The 15,992-nt window shown below is 42.9% G+C and overlaps 1 protein-coding gene across 1 annotated transcript; it reads left to right on the top strand.

Annotated features, from left to right (window-relative positions):
* Positions 1-2,288: 2,288 nt before the first annotated feature.
* On the top strand, positions 2,289-3,650 carry LOC125548808 (MADS-box transcription factor 47-like). Its single transcript, XM_048712347.1, has one exon. It carries the CDS (start codon positions 2,348-2,350, stop codon positions 3,398-3,400), a length of 1,053 nt encoding a protein of 350 aa, XP_048568304.1. The 5' UTR covers positions 2,289-2,347; the 3' UTR covers positions 3,401-3,650.
* Positions 3,651-15,992: the final 12,342 nt, after the last annotated feature.

Genomic DNA, 15,992 nt, shown 5'->3' with positions numbered 1-15,992 from the left:
GGAACACTTCTACGACAGCACATGTATGACTATCTTGATTCTGTCATAAAATCGTCATGGATGTACATGCATGACAGAAAACGTGACCTACTGTGACAAACACGTATCATCATGGAAGTGTATTTTTTTTGTAGTGAAAACAAAAACATCCCCCCTAGCCCCCTACCGAATTCAAGTTTTTTTTTAAGAAAATACCTCGTCTCTGCTTTTCTTCACACGTTTCGGCTGCCTCCCTTCTTCATCACGAGGAGCGGAATCAGTGGCCCGTTTCCTAGCCCGTCCACCCCGGACAGGATTCTCATTCGTTCGCCCACGTTTGCGTCGAACATTGCTTGTCGTTTGGACCAGCTCCTCGTTTCCCTCATTTCCAGCTTCACCATTAGTCCTCCTCGCAATCCTCTTGCTTTTTCGGGCCATTCTATAAAACAAAATGTGTAACAGAAAAAAAATGAAAAAAATTGTCATTTGGGTGGGAAAAATACAAGACTTAGAAGAACAATTATACTTGCAGATAAAACAATTAGTGAATTCAATATCATTGGTGAGTACAGAAAAATGTGCCTCGGTTTAACATCCCCTAACTTCATTCACCATGACTACTGCAAAAAAATGCCTATTATTCCTAATGACATCTCGTCTGCTATTCGCGCCAACTAGGTGATGAATCTAGGCAACTGCAGGATGTTGGGTAGGCAACTTATAGCAACAAGCCAATAAAAATAACTAATTACCCAAAAAAGCAACTAATGTTATATTTCCTTGCAAAATGAGTAGTAAAATTGAGCAACTACTGTCATATACATATACAACTACCCCTACAGATCCAAGCAACCCCAAAAAGCAGCCAAAAACTGATAAGCAACTTTAAAAATATATTGTAACCAACTATTTTAACAAAAAGATTGAGCAACTACTGTCACATGGCTACACAATGCCCCCATCAGAACCAGGTGACTCAAAACAGCGCCTGATGGGGTGAGAAAAAAAACAACAACAGTTGCGCAAAAAATTCATGGCAACTGTGTGAAAAAAAAATGAGCAACTATTGTCGCCTAGCTACACAATGCCCCCATTAGGTTAGATCCAGGCACTCAAAATAGCACCCGATGGGTGTGAGAAAAATACAGCAACTGCTGCGCAAATTCATGGCGACTGTGTGAAAAAAATTGAGCAACTACTGTCGCCTGGCTACACAATGCCCCCATTAGATCCAGGCAACTCAACTGCACCGATGGCTGAGACAAAAATCAGCAACTGCTTCGCAAAATTGTGGCAACTATGTGACAATAATTGAGCAATTGATGTCGCCTGACTATACAAATTCCCTCGTAGATCCACGCGCTCAAACAGCACCCGAAAACACCCTAAATCTCGATGGGATCTCAACCCCCAACCTCCCTCACCATATCGCCAACCTCAACATTCAAATCTCAACCCCCCTACAGAAACACGACCGTTGTAGATGCAATGCACAGGCCCCGCAGATGCCATGGACAACCCGTGCTCGCCCTCCTCGCCCTCTGTGCTCGCCCCAACACCTCACCCAAACCCTAGCCCTCACCAAGCCAAGCCAAACCAGGAAAAAAGCAAGGACGAGATGTGGGATTACCTCCGCATGTAGTCGCAGCCGCCCCGCATCGACGAACGGCCTCCCACGTCGGCGAATCCACGACGGCAGTCCCGTGCAGGTCGTCGTCACGAGAGGAAGAGGCAGAGGCCGTTTCGAAAATGGAGGAGAGGGCGGAGGATTTCGAAAGGAAAGGGGAGGGGGAAGACATGCGAGCAGTGGTTTCGCCTGAATTAATGGGGCGGGGCCCCCACTACGCCCTGATCGGAATCGTTACAAACGCGCGGTCACGATCTTGCGCATCGTATGGTCGAGTGGCGTGCGCTCGCGCGCGCCAAACCATGCAGCTGCACGAATAAGCGATTTAGGAAATAAGAAATAGAAGGAAAGAAACGTAGGTACGTGAGGCAACTAATTGTGCCAAGGTTCTCAGCTGCACCCAACAGCAGGCCTGGCACTCAATTTTAATCCTTGCCTAATGAAAACGTGCAGCAGAACGGGGCCACAGAAAAAACTTACTTGAAATGCTGGAGCATACTAGTAAATTTACGCTTATACGCGTGACAGCTCGCATGCTGAGAATACCCAATAATACTTCCTTGCCAATCATGAGTTGTCAACGTTAGGGCAAGCGATTCCTCCATCCTCATCCTCCTCTCACCACTGCTATATAAGCACATACGTGATACGACCCCGAGGCCAAGACGTATCCAGACACACATCTACCTCCTCTCCCTCTAATTCCTTTCTCCGAGCCACCGAGCGAGCGACGAGGGAGCAATGGTCAGGCGAGCGGCGGCGCCAAAGCGGAGGGCCGGCAATGGGCGGACGAAGATCGCCATCCGGCGGATCGAGAAGAAGGGCGCCCGGCAGGTATGCTTCGCCAAGCGCCGGCAGGGCCTGTTTAACAAGGCCAACGAGCTGGCGGTGATGTGCGGCGCCCAGGTGGCCGCCGTCACCTTCTCGGACGGCGGAAAGGCCTTCTCCTTCGGGCACCCCTCCGCCGAGGCCGTCGTCGACCGCTTCCTGGCGGGGGGAGGCGCGTTGGTCCAGGGCGGGGGCGCCGCCGACGACGACGAGCTGAAGAAGCTGCACCAGCTGCACGGCGAGCTCCGCACGCGGTTGAAGGAGGTGAAGGTGCGGAAAGGGCGCGTGGAGGAGGCCATGGCAAAGGAGCGCGCCGCTGGGGATCAATTTGCGGTGTGGCTCGACCCCGAGTTGGGCGACATTGGGGAGGAGGAGCTGATGGCCTTCGCCGCCAAGCTGATGGTGGCTCGGGCCGCCGTCTCGGACCGCGCATGCCAGGTGCTCTTGGAGGCGCAGAACGTCAGCCGCATGCTGCAGGCGCCCCCACCGCCACAGCAGCAGCTCTTCGGCGGTAGCACCTTTGAGTTTGGTGGCAGCAGCAGTGGCAACGCCGGGATGGGGATGCAACAGATGCAGATGGCGGTGCCTTCGACGCAGGGGTTCGCCGACGGGATGCATATGCACCAGATGCTAATGGCAATGCCTCCGCCGCCGGGCTTGGCCTACGGGGTGGATATGCAGCAGATGCATATGTCCATTCCTCCATCGCCCGTTTTTGGCGCCGGGACGGAGATGCAGCAGATGGTTATGGCGATGCAGCCGCAACCAGACTTCGCCGCCGAGACGGAGATGCAGCAGGCGGCTATGGCGATGCCGCCGCCGCCGGAGTTTCCTGTTGGGATGGCGATGCCTCCGCCGCCGCTGGAGTTTCCTGTTGGGATGGCGATGCCTCCGCCGCCAGGGGTCGCCGCCGGGATGAAGATGGTGCAGCAGGGGCCCGGGCTGAACATGGGCTTCCCCTACTGAGGACAAGAAGACAAATCCCTACCGAGTCTAAGTCCGTGAGAGCCAGATCTATTAATCCATTTTTGTCTCAAAAAATATATTAATCCATTTATATGCATGGATGGACACCGATCTCTTAGATCATTATCAATCTATTTATATTATACATCATGCTTGCAGGGGATGATCCTGGGTGCAAGATTTTTTTTGAATAATTTTTTTTTGAATAAAATCCTGGGTGCAAGATTCATTATCATAGTCTTGTAATCTATTTATATGGGTTGCACCGAGACAGAAAAATAAAGAATGAAATACTATTAGGCATTTCCTTTGGTTCTCTCTGGTGGCAACGGAACCAAAGATTTATGCGTCTTAATTGTTCAAAAATCCTATGAAAATTTGTGCACTGGATCATGCCTGTAACGCGAGAGCGATATCCAACAGCTAGCCTATGGACCGGCGCCTATCTAGTGGGCCATCAGCATCTAACATTTTTTTGTTAGAATTCGATTTTAATGCGCAATAATTTCTTGTTTAGTCCTCCCTTGTGCCATGGGCTTTGTTAGCCAAGACTCGAGGCAGCGCATTTCTAGAAACTATATAAATATATATTCTATTTTAAGTTCCATAGAAATTTGTTTCTGAATCAAACAGAGAAAGGCAAATTCTTTCTTTGCATTTTGGATCATGACATTATACTGGTATTAATATGGACGCCAAAACACATATAACCTTTCCCCATGGGGGTGGCCAAAGTGAACGGTTGTTGCCGAGCGAAGACGGGAACGAGTGAAAACCAGCATCGGTGTATAGAACTCAAACATAGATCAAAACACACCAAAAAAAACACCCAAAATGTCATAATTTAGAGAAATAAATGTTCTAAAAAGTTTGCGATGTGGCAGTTAGAAAAATGTTGTAGAAAGCCGCCATGCGACAATTCCAAAAGGTAGTCTTAAAGTTGCCATGTGACCATAACAGAAATTGAGGATTTCCAAAAGTTAGAAATTGCCATGGCAGTTGCAGAAAAACAAAACTCTAAGCTTTGCCATGTGAGTAGCACGCATGATGATAATCTACTAGTAAAAAGCATAGTACAAGTGAAATGGCAAAGTTTTAATTTTTTGGTCTGTAGGGCATGGCAAAAAAAAAGAAACAATGTACGATTACATGGGAATTTGGGGGGAAATCCTCAATGAACATGGCAACTACATATGTTTGTAAGAAAAAACACACGGCTAACTTTCAGAGGAGGGGGGGAGGATGCAAGACATGGCAAATTCTAGGGGGAATCTATTGGTGACATGGCAAAACATACAGAAAATGTTTAAAAAAAGTCACATGGGCAAACTTCAAAAAGATGTTTTTATCTTAAATTTGCCGTGGAAATTGTAGAAAAACAAAATTCTTGATTTGCCATGTGAGTACTACACATGATGGCAATCTAGTAAAAACATAGTACAAATGACATGGAAATTGTTTTAAAATTTTGCTCCATAGGGCATGGCAAATGAAGAAAAAATATGGAAAGTTACATGGCAAATATTTTTTTTGGGGGGGGGGGGGGGGGGTCCATATGTGTACAAATTTTTCCTGTATATAGATGATAGCAAAGGTAGGAAAATCATAGATGAGTGGCAACTTTTTGAAGAAAGAGACACATGGTCACATGGCAAATTCAGAAATATTGCTATATAGATCATGACAATTGTAGGATAATTTGTACTACTTGATACATGGCAATTTAACAATTTTGTTGTTTCTTAGCAATCATAGCAAATTTGCAGTGGGAATACATTTGAACTGGCTATCACAAAAGAAGGGCCAAAAATGTACTTTGAAAAAAACATGGCAACTTTGTACTCTGAAGCATGGCAAAAATAATGTACTCTGAAGCATGGCAAAATATACTCTTAAGCCGCCATGCCCATGTGCTGCTGCTTCGCCGACGATCGCGACCCCTGCTACTGCTCGTCTTACCCTCTAATCTCCCACCAACCTCCAGATCGTGACACTCCATTGAAAGGGCGAGCTTTCTCCAACCAGAAATCCTACATTCCTCAGCCTCGATATGAGCTTCTCTCATGGCTGATCACACCCCACCCCTTGCCCCGTCCTCCATCGACGATGACGACTTGCTCTCCCGGTGCTCAAGTAGATGAATGGCGTCGCTTACCTCCTTGTGTTCGCTGAAGAGGAGGAAGGAGAAGTCGTGGCCCTTGCTGGCGATGGAGAGGACACATGCCTGAGCTCAAAGAGTGAGAGGGAGTGGAATGAGGAGGGAGAACCAACTAGAGCGCTGGTGATGTTTTCGAAGTGGAGGCGCCGCTCTTTTGTCTCGCTCCGCTAGTCAACCGAGATACCGGTTGTAGTTGCGCAAGTGCGATAGGGAACGAACAAATACGCCGGGGTGTTGTCATGCTGTCACGCACGGACGCATCGGACGTCGCTTGTGTTCGCTCCAAAAATGTTGTGTGCTGACATCACTTGTATAGCATTTCAAATTAATTTTAGTTTAATAGATACAGCCCAAACTATGCTTTGTATTTTGTTTGTTTACTAGCAAGATGCCCATGCATTACACGGAACATCAAGATGCATTTTTATGAGTAGTTTATCTTGTGAGAGAAAATGATGAACGGGGGAAGGCCTTATTTGCAAATGTGGAGAGGTGTGTGGGTATTTTTTCCAAAATTACCATAGTTTCCTTCCTATCTGTCAGATATAAATCGGACGGCCTATATTGCAGGATGTCAGGCACACCATCATCACCAACTCTGTTTTTTTATCTCTACTTCTAATGGAGCAGTTGGCGAATCGTCTCCACGGTTTATTTTCGCTGGTTTATATTCGCTGGATTTTTTTTCGTCTCTCCTCCCACCACCCCCTCCCATCCTGGTCCATCGGTTTATTTTTTTCTCCACTCTTTATTACAACCAGAACTTTCCTAACGTATAACAAATCACGAATCTAACTTACTTAAATTATACAAATCAATCGATTTCTTTTATTGGTTCAATTTGTTTTAGGAAACAAATAACAAATTTCCAGGAAACAAATAATATATTTTAATCTAACTTTCCTAACTTATCTAAATCAATCGATTTCTCTCATTAGTGAAATTTGTTTTAGGAAACAAATAACAAACACGTCACAAACTTTCCTCCCAATAAATAGTTTTTTAACATTTGTAAACTTTCCTAATCAGACACGTCAGAACGGACAGGTACTGATATCACGTTACCAAACAATAAAACCCCATTTGCATAGAAATCAGTTCAAAATCCTAACTTTTCTAATTTTTTTACCTTTCCTTGATAACAAACAATATTTCCTATGTTTTCCACCTATAGAAGGAAATCACCCCTCCATCGATATTAGCATTTTTTTGAAATGAGATCTCCAAGTTATGAATTTTCTTTTGCAATTCTTTCCAATTATGACCTCTCCTTCCGCTCCGGCTCCTTCTCGCAGTTGGTGAATAGTCTCCACCATTTATTTTCGCTGGTTTATTTTCGCTGATTTTTTTTCGTCTCTCCTCCCACCACCCCCTCCCACCCTGGTCCATAGGTTTATTTTTCTCTCCACTTTTTATTACAACCAGAACTTTCCTAACGTATAACAAATCACGGATCTAACTTCCTTAAATTATATAAATCAATCGATTCCTTTTATTGGTTCAATTTGTATTAGGAAACAAATAACAGATTTTCAGGAAATAAATAATATATTTTAATCTAACTTTCCTAACTTATCTAAATCAATCAATTTCTCTCATTAGTGAAATTTGTTTGAGGAACAAATAACAGACACGTCACAAACTTTCCTCCCAATAAATAGTTTCTTAACATTTGCAAACTTTTCTAATCAGACACATCACAAACGGGCAAGTACTGATACCACGTTACCAAACAATAAAACACCATTTGCATAGAAATCAGTTCAAAATCCTAACTTTCCTAAATTTTTACCTTTCCTTGATAACAACCAATATTTCCTATGTTTTCTACCTATAGAAGGAAATCACCCCTCCATCGATATTAGTATTTTTTGGAATGAGATCTCCAGCTTATGATTTTTTTTGTGATTCTTTCCAATTGTGACCTCTCCTTCCGTTCCGACTCCTTCTCGCATAAACACCTCCACCACAGCCAGCTGACGCCACCCCAGACCTCCTGCCTCTCCACACCTTCTCCGCCACCTCCTCCTCGTACTCCATTGACAATCCCTCTGCCATATTTGTCCACGGCGGTGCCGAGGACATGGCGCAGCAGCGTACCAGCGGTAGAGCAGCGCATAGCAGCAGGAAGCAGCACGCAGCAGGCGAGGCAAGCGGCCGGCGTGGCTGAGGGGGCGGCCGGCAGAAGATGGCCATGACAGGAGCGGGCGCGAGGCACGGGCGCGACTGCGGGGCGAGCGAAGGGATAGGCGGCAGCAGACGGGGCGAGTGCAGCTAGCGAGAGTGTGGCGCATGGCCAGGGTGTGCGTTGCGCGGGTCACAGTGGTGCGGTGGCTGCGGCGAGCGCGACGGCAGTGGCGGGCGCGATCGATGCGGTGTGGCACAGGCGTGGGCATGGAGAGGGAGTGGCCCTGCGGGCGCGGAAGAAGAGCAGCAGGCTCGGGCATGGGCGCGCATAGGAGCGGGCATGTGCCACGAGGTCGATCCGAGGAGCTCGGTGGCTACCCCTGCAATGGCCATGGCGGGCGGCGGTTCTCGACCACGGCGAAATACCTAACGAGAGCAAACGAGAGGGGAAACAGGGGAAAGGCAATAGGAGATCACGACGGTGTCAATGGCGCCCTAGGAGAAGACAGGGGAGCTGATACGTCTCCAACGTATCTATAATTTTTGATTGCTCCATGCTATATTATCTACTGTTTTGGACATTATTGGGCTTTATTATCCACTTTTATATTATTTTTGGGACTAACCTATTAACCGGAGGCCCAGCCCAGAATTGTTGTTTATTGCTTGTTTTAGGGTTTCGAAGGAAAGGAATATCAAACGGAGTCCAAACAGAATGAAACCTTCGGGAACGTGATTTTCTCAACGAACAAGACCCAGGAGACCTGGACCCTACGTCAAAACACAAAAGAGGAGGCCACGAGGTAGAGGGCGCGCCTACCCCCCCCCCTAGGCGCGCCCTCCACCCTTGTGGGGCCCCTGTTGCTCCACCAACATACTCCTTCCTCCTATATATACCTACGTACCCCCAAACGATCAGATGCGGAGCCAAAAACCTAATTCCACCGCCGCAACTTTCTGTATCCACGAGATCCCATTTTGGGGCCTGTTCCGAAGCTCCGCCGGAGGGGGCATCGATCACGGAGGGCTTCTACATCAACACCATAGCCCCTCCGATGAAGTGTGAGTAGTTTACCTCAGACCTACGGGTCCATAGTTATTAGCTAGATGGCTTCTTCTCTCTTTTTGGATCTCAATACAATGTTCTCCCCCTCTCTTGTGGAGAACTATTCGATGTAATCTTCTTTTTGCGGTGTGTTTGTTGAGACCGATGAATTGTGGGTTTATGATCAAGTCTATCTATGAAAAATATTTGAATCTTCTCTGAATTCTTTTATGTATGATTGGTTATCTTTGCAAGTCTCTTCGAATTATCAGTTTGGTTTGGCCTACTAGATTGATCTTTCTTGCAATGGGAGAAGTGCTTAGCTTTGGGTTCAATCTTGCGGTGTCCTTTCCTAGTGACAGTAGGGGCAGCAAGGCACGTATTGTATTGTTGCCATCGAGGATAACAAGATGGGGTTTTCGTCATATTGCGTGAGTCTATCCCTCTACATCATGTCATCTTGCTTAAGGTGTTACTCTGTTTTTAACTTAATACTCTAGATGCATGCTGGATTGCGGTCGTGAGTGGAGTAATAGTAGTAGATGCAGGCAGGAGTCGGTCTACTTGTCTCGGACGTGATGCCTATATACATGATCATACCTAGATATTCTCATAACTATGCTCAATTCTGTCAATTGCTCAACAGTAATTTGTTCACCCACCATAGAATACTTATGCTCTCGAGAGAAGCCACTAGTGAAACCTATGGCCCCGGGGTCTATCTTTATCATATTAATCTCCTACTAGTTAGTTATTTTCTTTGCTCTTTACTTTGTCTTTATTTTACTCTGCATCTTGATACATCAATTTTGCATCATGCTTTTATATCGATATTTATTGCATTATGGGCTGTTATTTCACATTATGTCACAATACTTATGGCTATTCTCTCTTATTTTACAAGGTTTACATAAGGAGGGAGAATGTCGGCAGCTGGAATTCTGGGCTGGAAAAGGAGCAAATATTAGAGACCTATTCTGCACAACTCCAAAAGTCTTGAAACTCCACGGAACACCTTATAATAAATAATGAAAAATCCTCGCCAAAGATGAAGACCAAGGGTCCCACACCCTACTCACGAGGGTGGGGGCGCCCCCCCCCCCCCCCGGGTGCGCCCCCTACCTCGTGGTCCCCCTGGTGGCTCTCCGATGACCATCTTCTCCTATATGAAGTCTTTCGTCTAGAAAAAAAGAAGAAGCAACTTTTCGGGACGAAACTCCGCCGCCATGAGGCGGAACCTTGGCGGATCCAATCTAGAGCTCCGGCAGAGCTGTTCTGCCGGGGAAACTTCTCTCCAGGAGGGGGAAATCATCGCCATCGTCATCACCAACGCTCCTCTCATCGGGAGAGGGCAATCTCCATCAACATCTTCATCAGCACCATCTCATCTCAAAACCCTAGTTCATCTCTTGTATCCAATTCTTGTCGCCAAGTCCGGGATTGGTGCTAGTAGGTTGCTAGTAGTGTAAATTACTCCTTGTAGTTGATGCTAGTTGGTTTAATTGGTGGAAGATCATATGTTCAGATCCTTTATGCATATTAATACCCCTTTGATTATGAACATGAATATGCTTTGTGAGTAGTTATGTTTGTTCCTGAGGACAAGGGAGAAGTCTTGCTATTAGTAGTCATGTGAATTTGGTATTCGTTCGATATTTTGACGAGATGTATGTTGTCTAGCCTCTAGTGGTGTTATGTGAACGTCGACTACATAACACTTCACCATTATTTGGGCCTAGAGGAAGGCATTGGGAAGTAATAAGTAGATGATGGGTTGCTAGAGTGACAGAAGCTTAAACCCTAGTTTATGCGTTGCTTCGTAAGGGGCTGATTTGGATCCATATGTTTCATGCTATGGTTAGGTTTACCTTAATACTTTTGTTGTAGTTGCGGATGCTTGCAATAGAGGTTAATCATAAGTGGGATGCTTGTTCAAGTAAGAACAGCACCCAAGCACCCGTCCACCCACATGTCAAATTATCAAAGTACCGAACGTGAATCATATGAACGTGATGAAAACTAGCTTGACGATATTCCCATGTGTCCTCGGGAGCGCTTTTCCTCATATAAGAGTTTGTCCAGGCTTGTCCTTTGCTACAAAAAGGATTGGGCCACCTTGCTGCACTTTATTTACTTTTGTTACTTGTTGCTCGTTACAAATTATCTCATCACTAAACTATCTGTTACCACTTCTTTCAGTACTTGCAGAGAATACCTTGCTTAAAACCGTTTATCATTTCCTTCTGCTCCTCGTTCGGTTCGACACTCTTAATTATCGAAAGGACTATGATAGATCCCCTATACTTGTGGGTCATCAAGACTCTTTTCTGGCGTCGTTGCCGGGGAGTGAAGCGCCTTTGGTAGGTGGAATTTGGTAAGGAAAAATTTATATAGTGTGCTGAAATTTACTGTCACTTGTTACTATGGAAAGTAATCCTCTGAGGGGCTTGTTCGGGGTATCTTCACCCCGACCAGTAGAGCAAAGAGTTGCTCCTCAACCTACTGAACCTATTGAAAATGAAATTCCTTATGAGTATCCTTCGAGTATAATAGAAAAACTGCTGGCTAATCCTTTTACAGGAGATGGAACAAAGCATCCTGATGAACACCTAATATATGTGGATGAAGTTTGTGGATTATTTAAGCTTGCAGGTATTCCCGATGATGTTGCTAATAAGAAGGTCTTCCCTTTATCTTTGAAGGGAGACGCATTGACATGGTATAGGCTATGTGATGATATGGGATCATGGAACTATAGAAGATTGAAATTGGAATTTCATCAAAAGTATTACCCTATGCATCTTGTTCATCGTGATCGCAATTATATATATAATTTTTGGCCTCGCGAAGGAGAAAGCATCGCTCAATCTTGGGGGAGACTTAAATCAATGTTATATTCATGCCCCAATCATGAGCTCCCAAGAGAAACAATTCTTCAAAAAAATTATGCTCGGCTTTCTGAAAATAATCGCACCATGCTCGACACTTCTTGTGCTAGCTCTTTTATGATGAAGACTATTGGATTTAGATGGGATTTATTGGATAGAATTAAATGCAACTCTGAAGATTGGGACCTCGACAATGGTAAGGAGTCAGGTATGACACCTAAGTTTGATTGTGTTAAATCTTTTATGGATACCGATATTTTCCGTAAGTTTAGCACTAAATATGGACTTGATTCTGAGATAGTAACTTCTTTCTGTGAATCTTTTGCTACTTATGTTGATCACCCTAAGGAGAAGTGGTTTAAATATCATCCTCCCATAGAAGTAAAAGTAGCTGCACCTATTAAAGTTGAAGAAAAGACTGTCACTTATAATGATCCTATTGTTCCTACTTCTTATGTTGAGAAACCACCTTTCCCTGTTAGGATAAAGGATCATGCTAAAGCTTCAACTGTGGTTCGTAAAAGCAATATTAAAACATATACACCTCCTGAGCAAGTTAAAGTTGAACCTAATATTGCTATTGTTAAAGATCTCTTTTCTGATAATATAGATGGGCATGTTATTTATTTCTGTGATGAAACTGCTAGAATTGCTAAACCCCGTGATACAGATAAACCTAGACCTGTGATAGGCATGCCTGTTATTTATGTTAAAATTGGAGATCATTGTTATCATGGCTTATGTGATATGGGTGCTAGTGCTAGTGCAATACCTATTGACTTATACAACGAAATTATGCATGATATTGCACCTATTGAGTTAGAAGATATTGATGTCACTATTAAACTTGCTAATAGAGATACTATTTCACCAATGGGAATTGTTAGAGATGTTGAAGTCTTGTGTGGGAAAACTAAATATCCTGGTGATTTTCTTGTTCTTGGTTCCCCACAAGATAGCTTTTGTCCCATTATATTTGGTAGACCCTTCTTAAATACTGTTAATGCTACCATAGATTGCACAAGGGATGTTGTTACTGTCGACTTGGATGATATGACTCATGAATTTAATTTCTCTAAATTTAGTAAACAACATCGTGAAGAAGAATTACCTAGTAAGGATGAAATTATTGGTCTTGCTTCTATTGTCGTACCTCCTAATGATCCTTTAGAACAATATTTGCTAGACCATGAGAATGATATGTTTATGAATGAAAGAAGGGAAATAGATGAAGTATTCTTTAAACAGGAACCTATGCTGAAACACAATTTGCCTGTTGAAATCCTAGGGGATCCCCCTCCACCTAAGGGTGATCTCGTGTTTGAGCTTAAACCGTTGCCTGACAATCTTAAATATGCTTATCTTGATGAAAAGAAGATATATCCTGTTATTATTAGTGCTAACCTTTCAGAGCATGAAGAAGAAAGATTATTGAAAACTCTGAAGAAGCGTCATGCTGCTATTGAATATACTCTTGATGATCTTAAGGGAATTAGTCCCACTCTATGTCAACATAAAATAAATTTGGAAGCAGATGCCAAACCAGTTTGTGATCCTCAACGATGTATGAATCCTAAAATGAAAGAAGTGGTAAGAAAAGAAATACTAAAGCTTCTGGAGGCAGGTATAATTTATCCCGTTGCTGATAGTCAGTGGGTAAGTCATGTTCATTGTGTCCCTAAGAAGGGAGGTATTACTGTTGTTCCTAATGATAAAGATGAACTGATTCTACAAAGAATTATTACAGGTTATAGGATGGTAATTGATTTCCGCAAATTAAATAAGGCTACTAAGAAAGATCATTACCCCTTATGTTTTATTGATCAAATGCTAGAAATATTATGCAAACATACACATTACTACTTTCTAGATGGTTATTCTGGTTTCTCTCAAATACCTGTGTCAGCTAAAGATTAATCAAAGACTACTTTTACATGCCCTTTTGGTACTTTTGCTTATAGACGTATGCCTTTTGGTTTATGTAATGCACCTGCTACCTTTCAAAGATGCATGATGACTATATTCTCTGACTTTTGTGAAAAGATTTGTGAGGTTTTCATGGACGACTTTTCTGTCTATGGATCTTCTTTTGATGATTGCTTAAGCAATCTTGATCGAGTTTTGCAGAGATGTGAGGAAACTAATCTTGTCTTGAATTGGGAAAAGTGCCAATTTATGGTTAATGAAGGTATTGTCTTGGGGCATAAAGTTTCTGAAAGAGGTATTGAAGTTGATAAAGCCAAGGTTGATGCTATTGAAAGATGCCATGTCCCAAGGACATCAAAGGTATAAGAAGTTTCCTTGGTCACGCCGGATTTTATAGGAGGTTCATTAAGGACTTCTCAAAAATTTCTCGGCCTCTGACTAATTTATTACAAAAAGATATACCATTTGTCTTTGATGATGATTGTGTAGAAGCATTTGAAATACTTAAGAAAGCATTAGTCTCTGCATCTATTGTTCAGCCACCTGATTGGAATTTACCCTTTAAAATTATGTGTGATGCTAGCGATTATGTTGTAGGTGATGTTCTAGGGCAAAGAGTTGATAAGAAATTAAATGTTATCCATTATGCTAGTAAGACTCTAGACAATGCTCAAAGAAATTATGCTACTACTGAAAAAGAACTTTTAGCAGTTGTATTTGCTTGTGATAAGTTCAGACCTTATATTGTTGATTCTAAAGTAACTATCCACACTGATCATGCTGCTATTAAATATCTTATGGAGAAGAAAGATGCTAAACCTAGACTTATCAGATGGGTTCTCTTGCTACAAGAATTTGATTTGCATATTGTTGATAGAAAAGGAGCTGAGGACCCCGTTGCAGACAACTTATCTAGGTTAGAGAATGTTCTTGATGACCCACTACCTATTGATGATAGCTTTCTTGATGAACAATTAAATGTCATAAGTACTTCTCGTAGTACCCCTTGGTATGATGATTATGCTAATTACATTGTTGCTAAGTTCATACCACCTAGCTTCACATACCAACAAAAGAAAAAGTTCTTCTATGATTTGAGACATTACTTTTGGGATGACCCACGTCTTTATAAAGAAGGAGTAGATGGTGTTATTAGACATTGTGTACCTGAGCATGAACAGGAACAGATCCTACGCAAGTGCCACTCTGAAACTTATGGAGGACACCACGCAGGAGATAGAACTGCACATAAGGTATTGCAATCCGGTTTTTATTGGCCTACTCTCTTTAAGGATGCCCGTAAGTTTGTCCTATCTTGTGATGAATGTCAAAGAATTGGTAATATTAGTAGACGTCAAGAAATGCCTATGAATTGCTCACTTGTTATTGAACCGTTTGATGTTTGGGGCTTTGATTATATGGGACCTTTTCCTGCCTCTAATGGATATACACATATTTTAGTTGTTGCTGATTACATTACTAAGTGGGTAGAAGCTATTCCAACTAGTAGTCTGATCATAACACTTCTATTAAAATGCTTAAAGAAGTTATTTTTCCGAGGTTTGGAGTCCCTAGATATTTAATGACTGATGGTGGTTCACATTTTATTCATGGTGCTTTCCGTAAAATGCTTGCTAAATATGATGTCGATCATAGAATTGCATCTCCGTATCACCCACAGTCTAGTGGTCAAGTAAAATTGAGTAATAGAGAACTCAAATTAATTTTGCAAAATACTGTCAATAGGTCTAGAAAGAATTGGTCCAAGAAACTTAATGATGCATTATGGGCCTATAGAACTGCATATAAAAATCCTATGGGTATGTCTCCATATAAAATGGTCTATGGAAAAGCATGTCACTTACCTCTCGAACTAGAACACAAGGCTTATTGGGCTATTAAAGAACTAAATTATGATTTTAAACTTGCCGGTGAGAAGAGGTTATTTGATATTAGCTCACTAGATGAATGGATAACTCAAGCTTATGAAAATGCCAAGTTATTTAAAGAAAAGGTTAAAAGATGGCATGACAAAAGGATACAAAAGCGTGAGTTTAATGTAGGTGATTATGTATTGCTATACAACTCTCGTTTAAGATTTTTTGCAGGAAAACTTCTCTCCAAATGGGAAGGCCCCTATGTTATCGAGGAGGTCTATCGTTCCGGTGCCATAAAAATCAACAACTTCGAAGGCACAAATCCAAAGGTGGTAAACGGTCAAAGAATCAAACATTATATCTCAGGTAATCCCATAAATGTTGAAACCAATATTATTGAAACCGTAACCCCGGAGGAATACATAAGGGACACTTTCCAGAACGTTTCAGACTCCGAAAGGGAATAGGTATGTGGTACGGTAAGTAAACCGACTCCAAAACAATTTTTAAGGCAATATTTCTCCGTTTTGGAATATTTAGAAAAATAGAAAATTAAGTAGCTGTCCGGGAA

Source organism: Triticum urartu, chromosome 3, assembly GCF_003073215.2.
Source record: "Triticum urartu cultivar G1812 chromosome 3, Tu2.1, whole genome shotgun sequence".
NCBI classification, from domain to species: Eukaryota; Viridiplantae; Streptophyta; class Magnoliopsida; order Poales; family Poaceae; genus Triticum; species Triticum urartu.
This window is presented reverse-complemented; position numbering and strand designations above follow the sequence as displayed.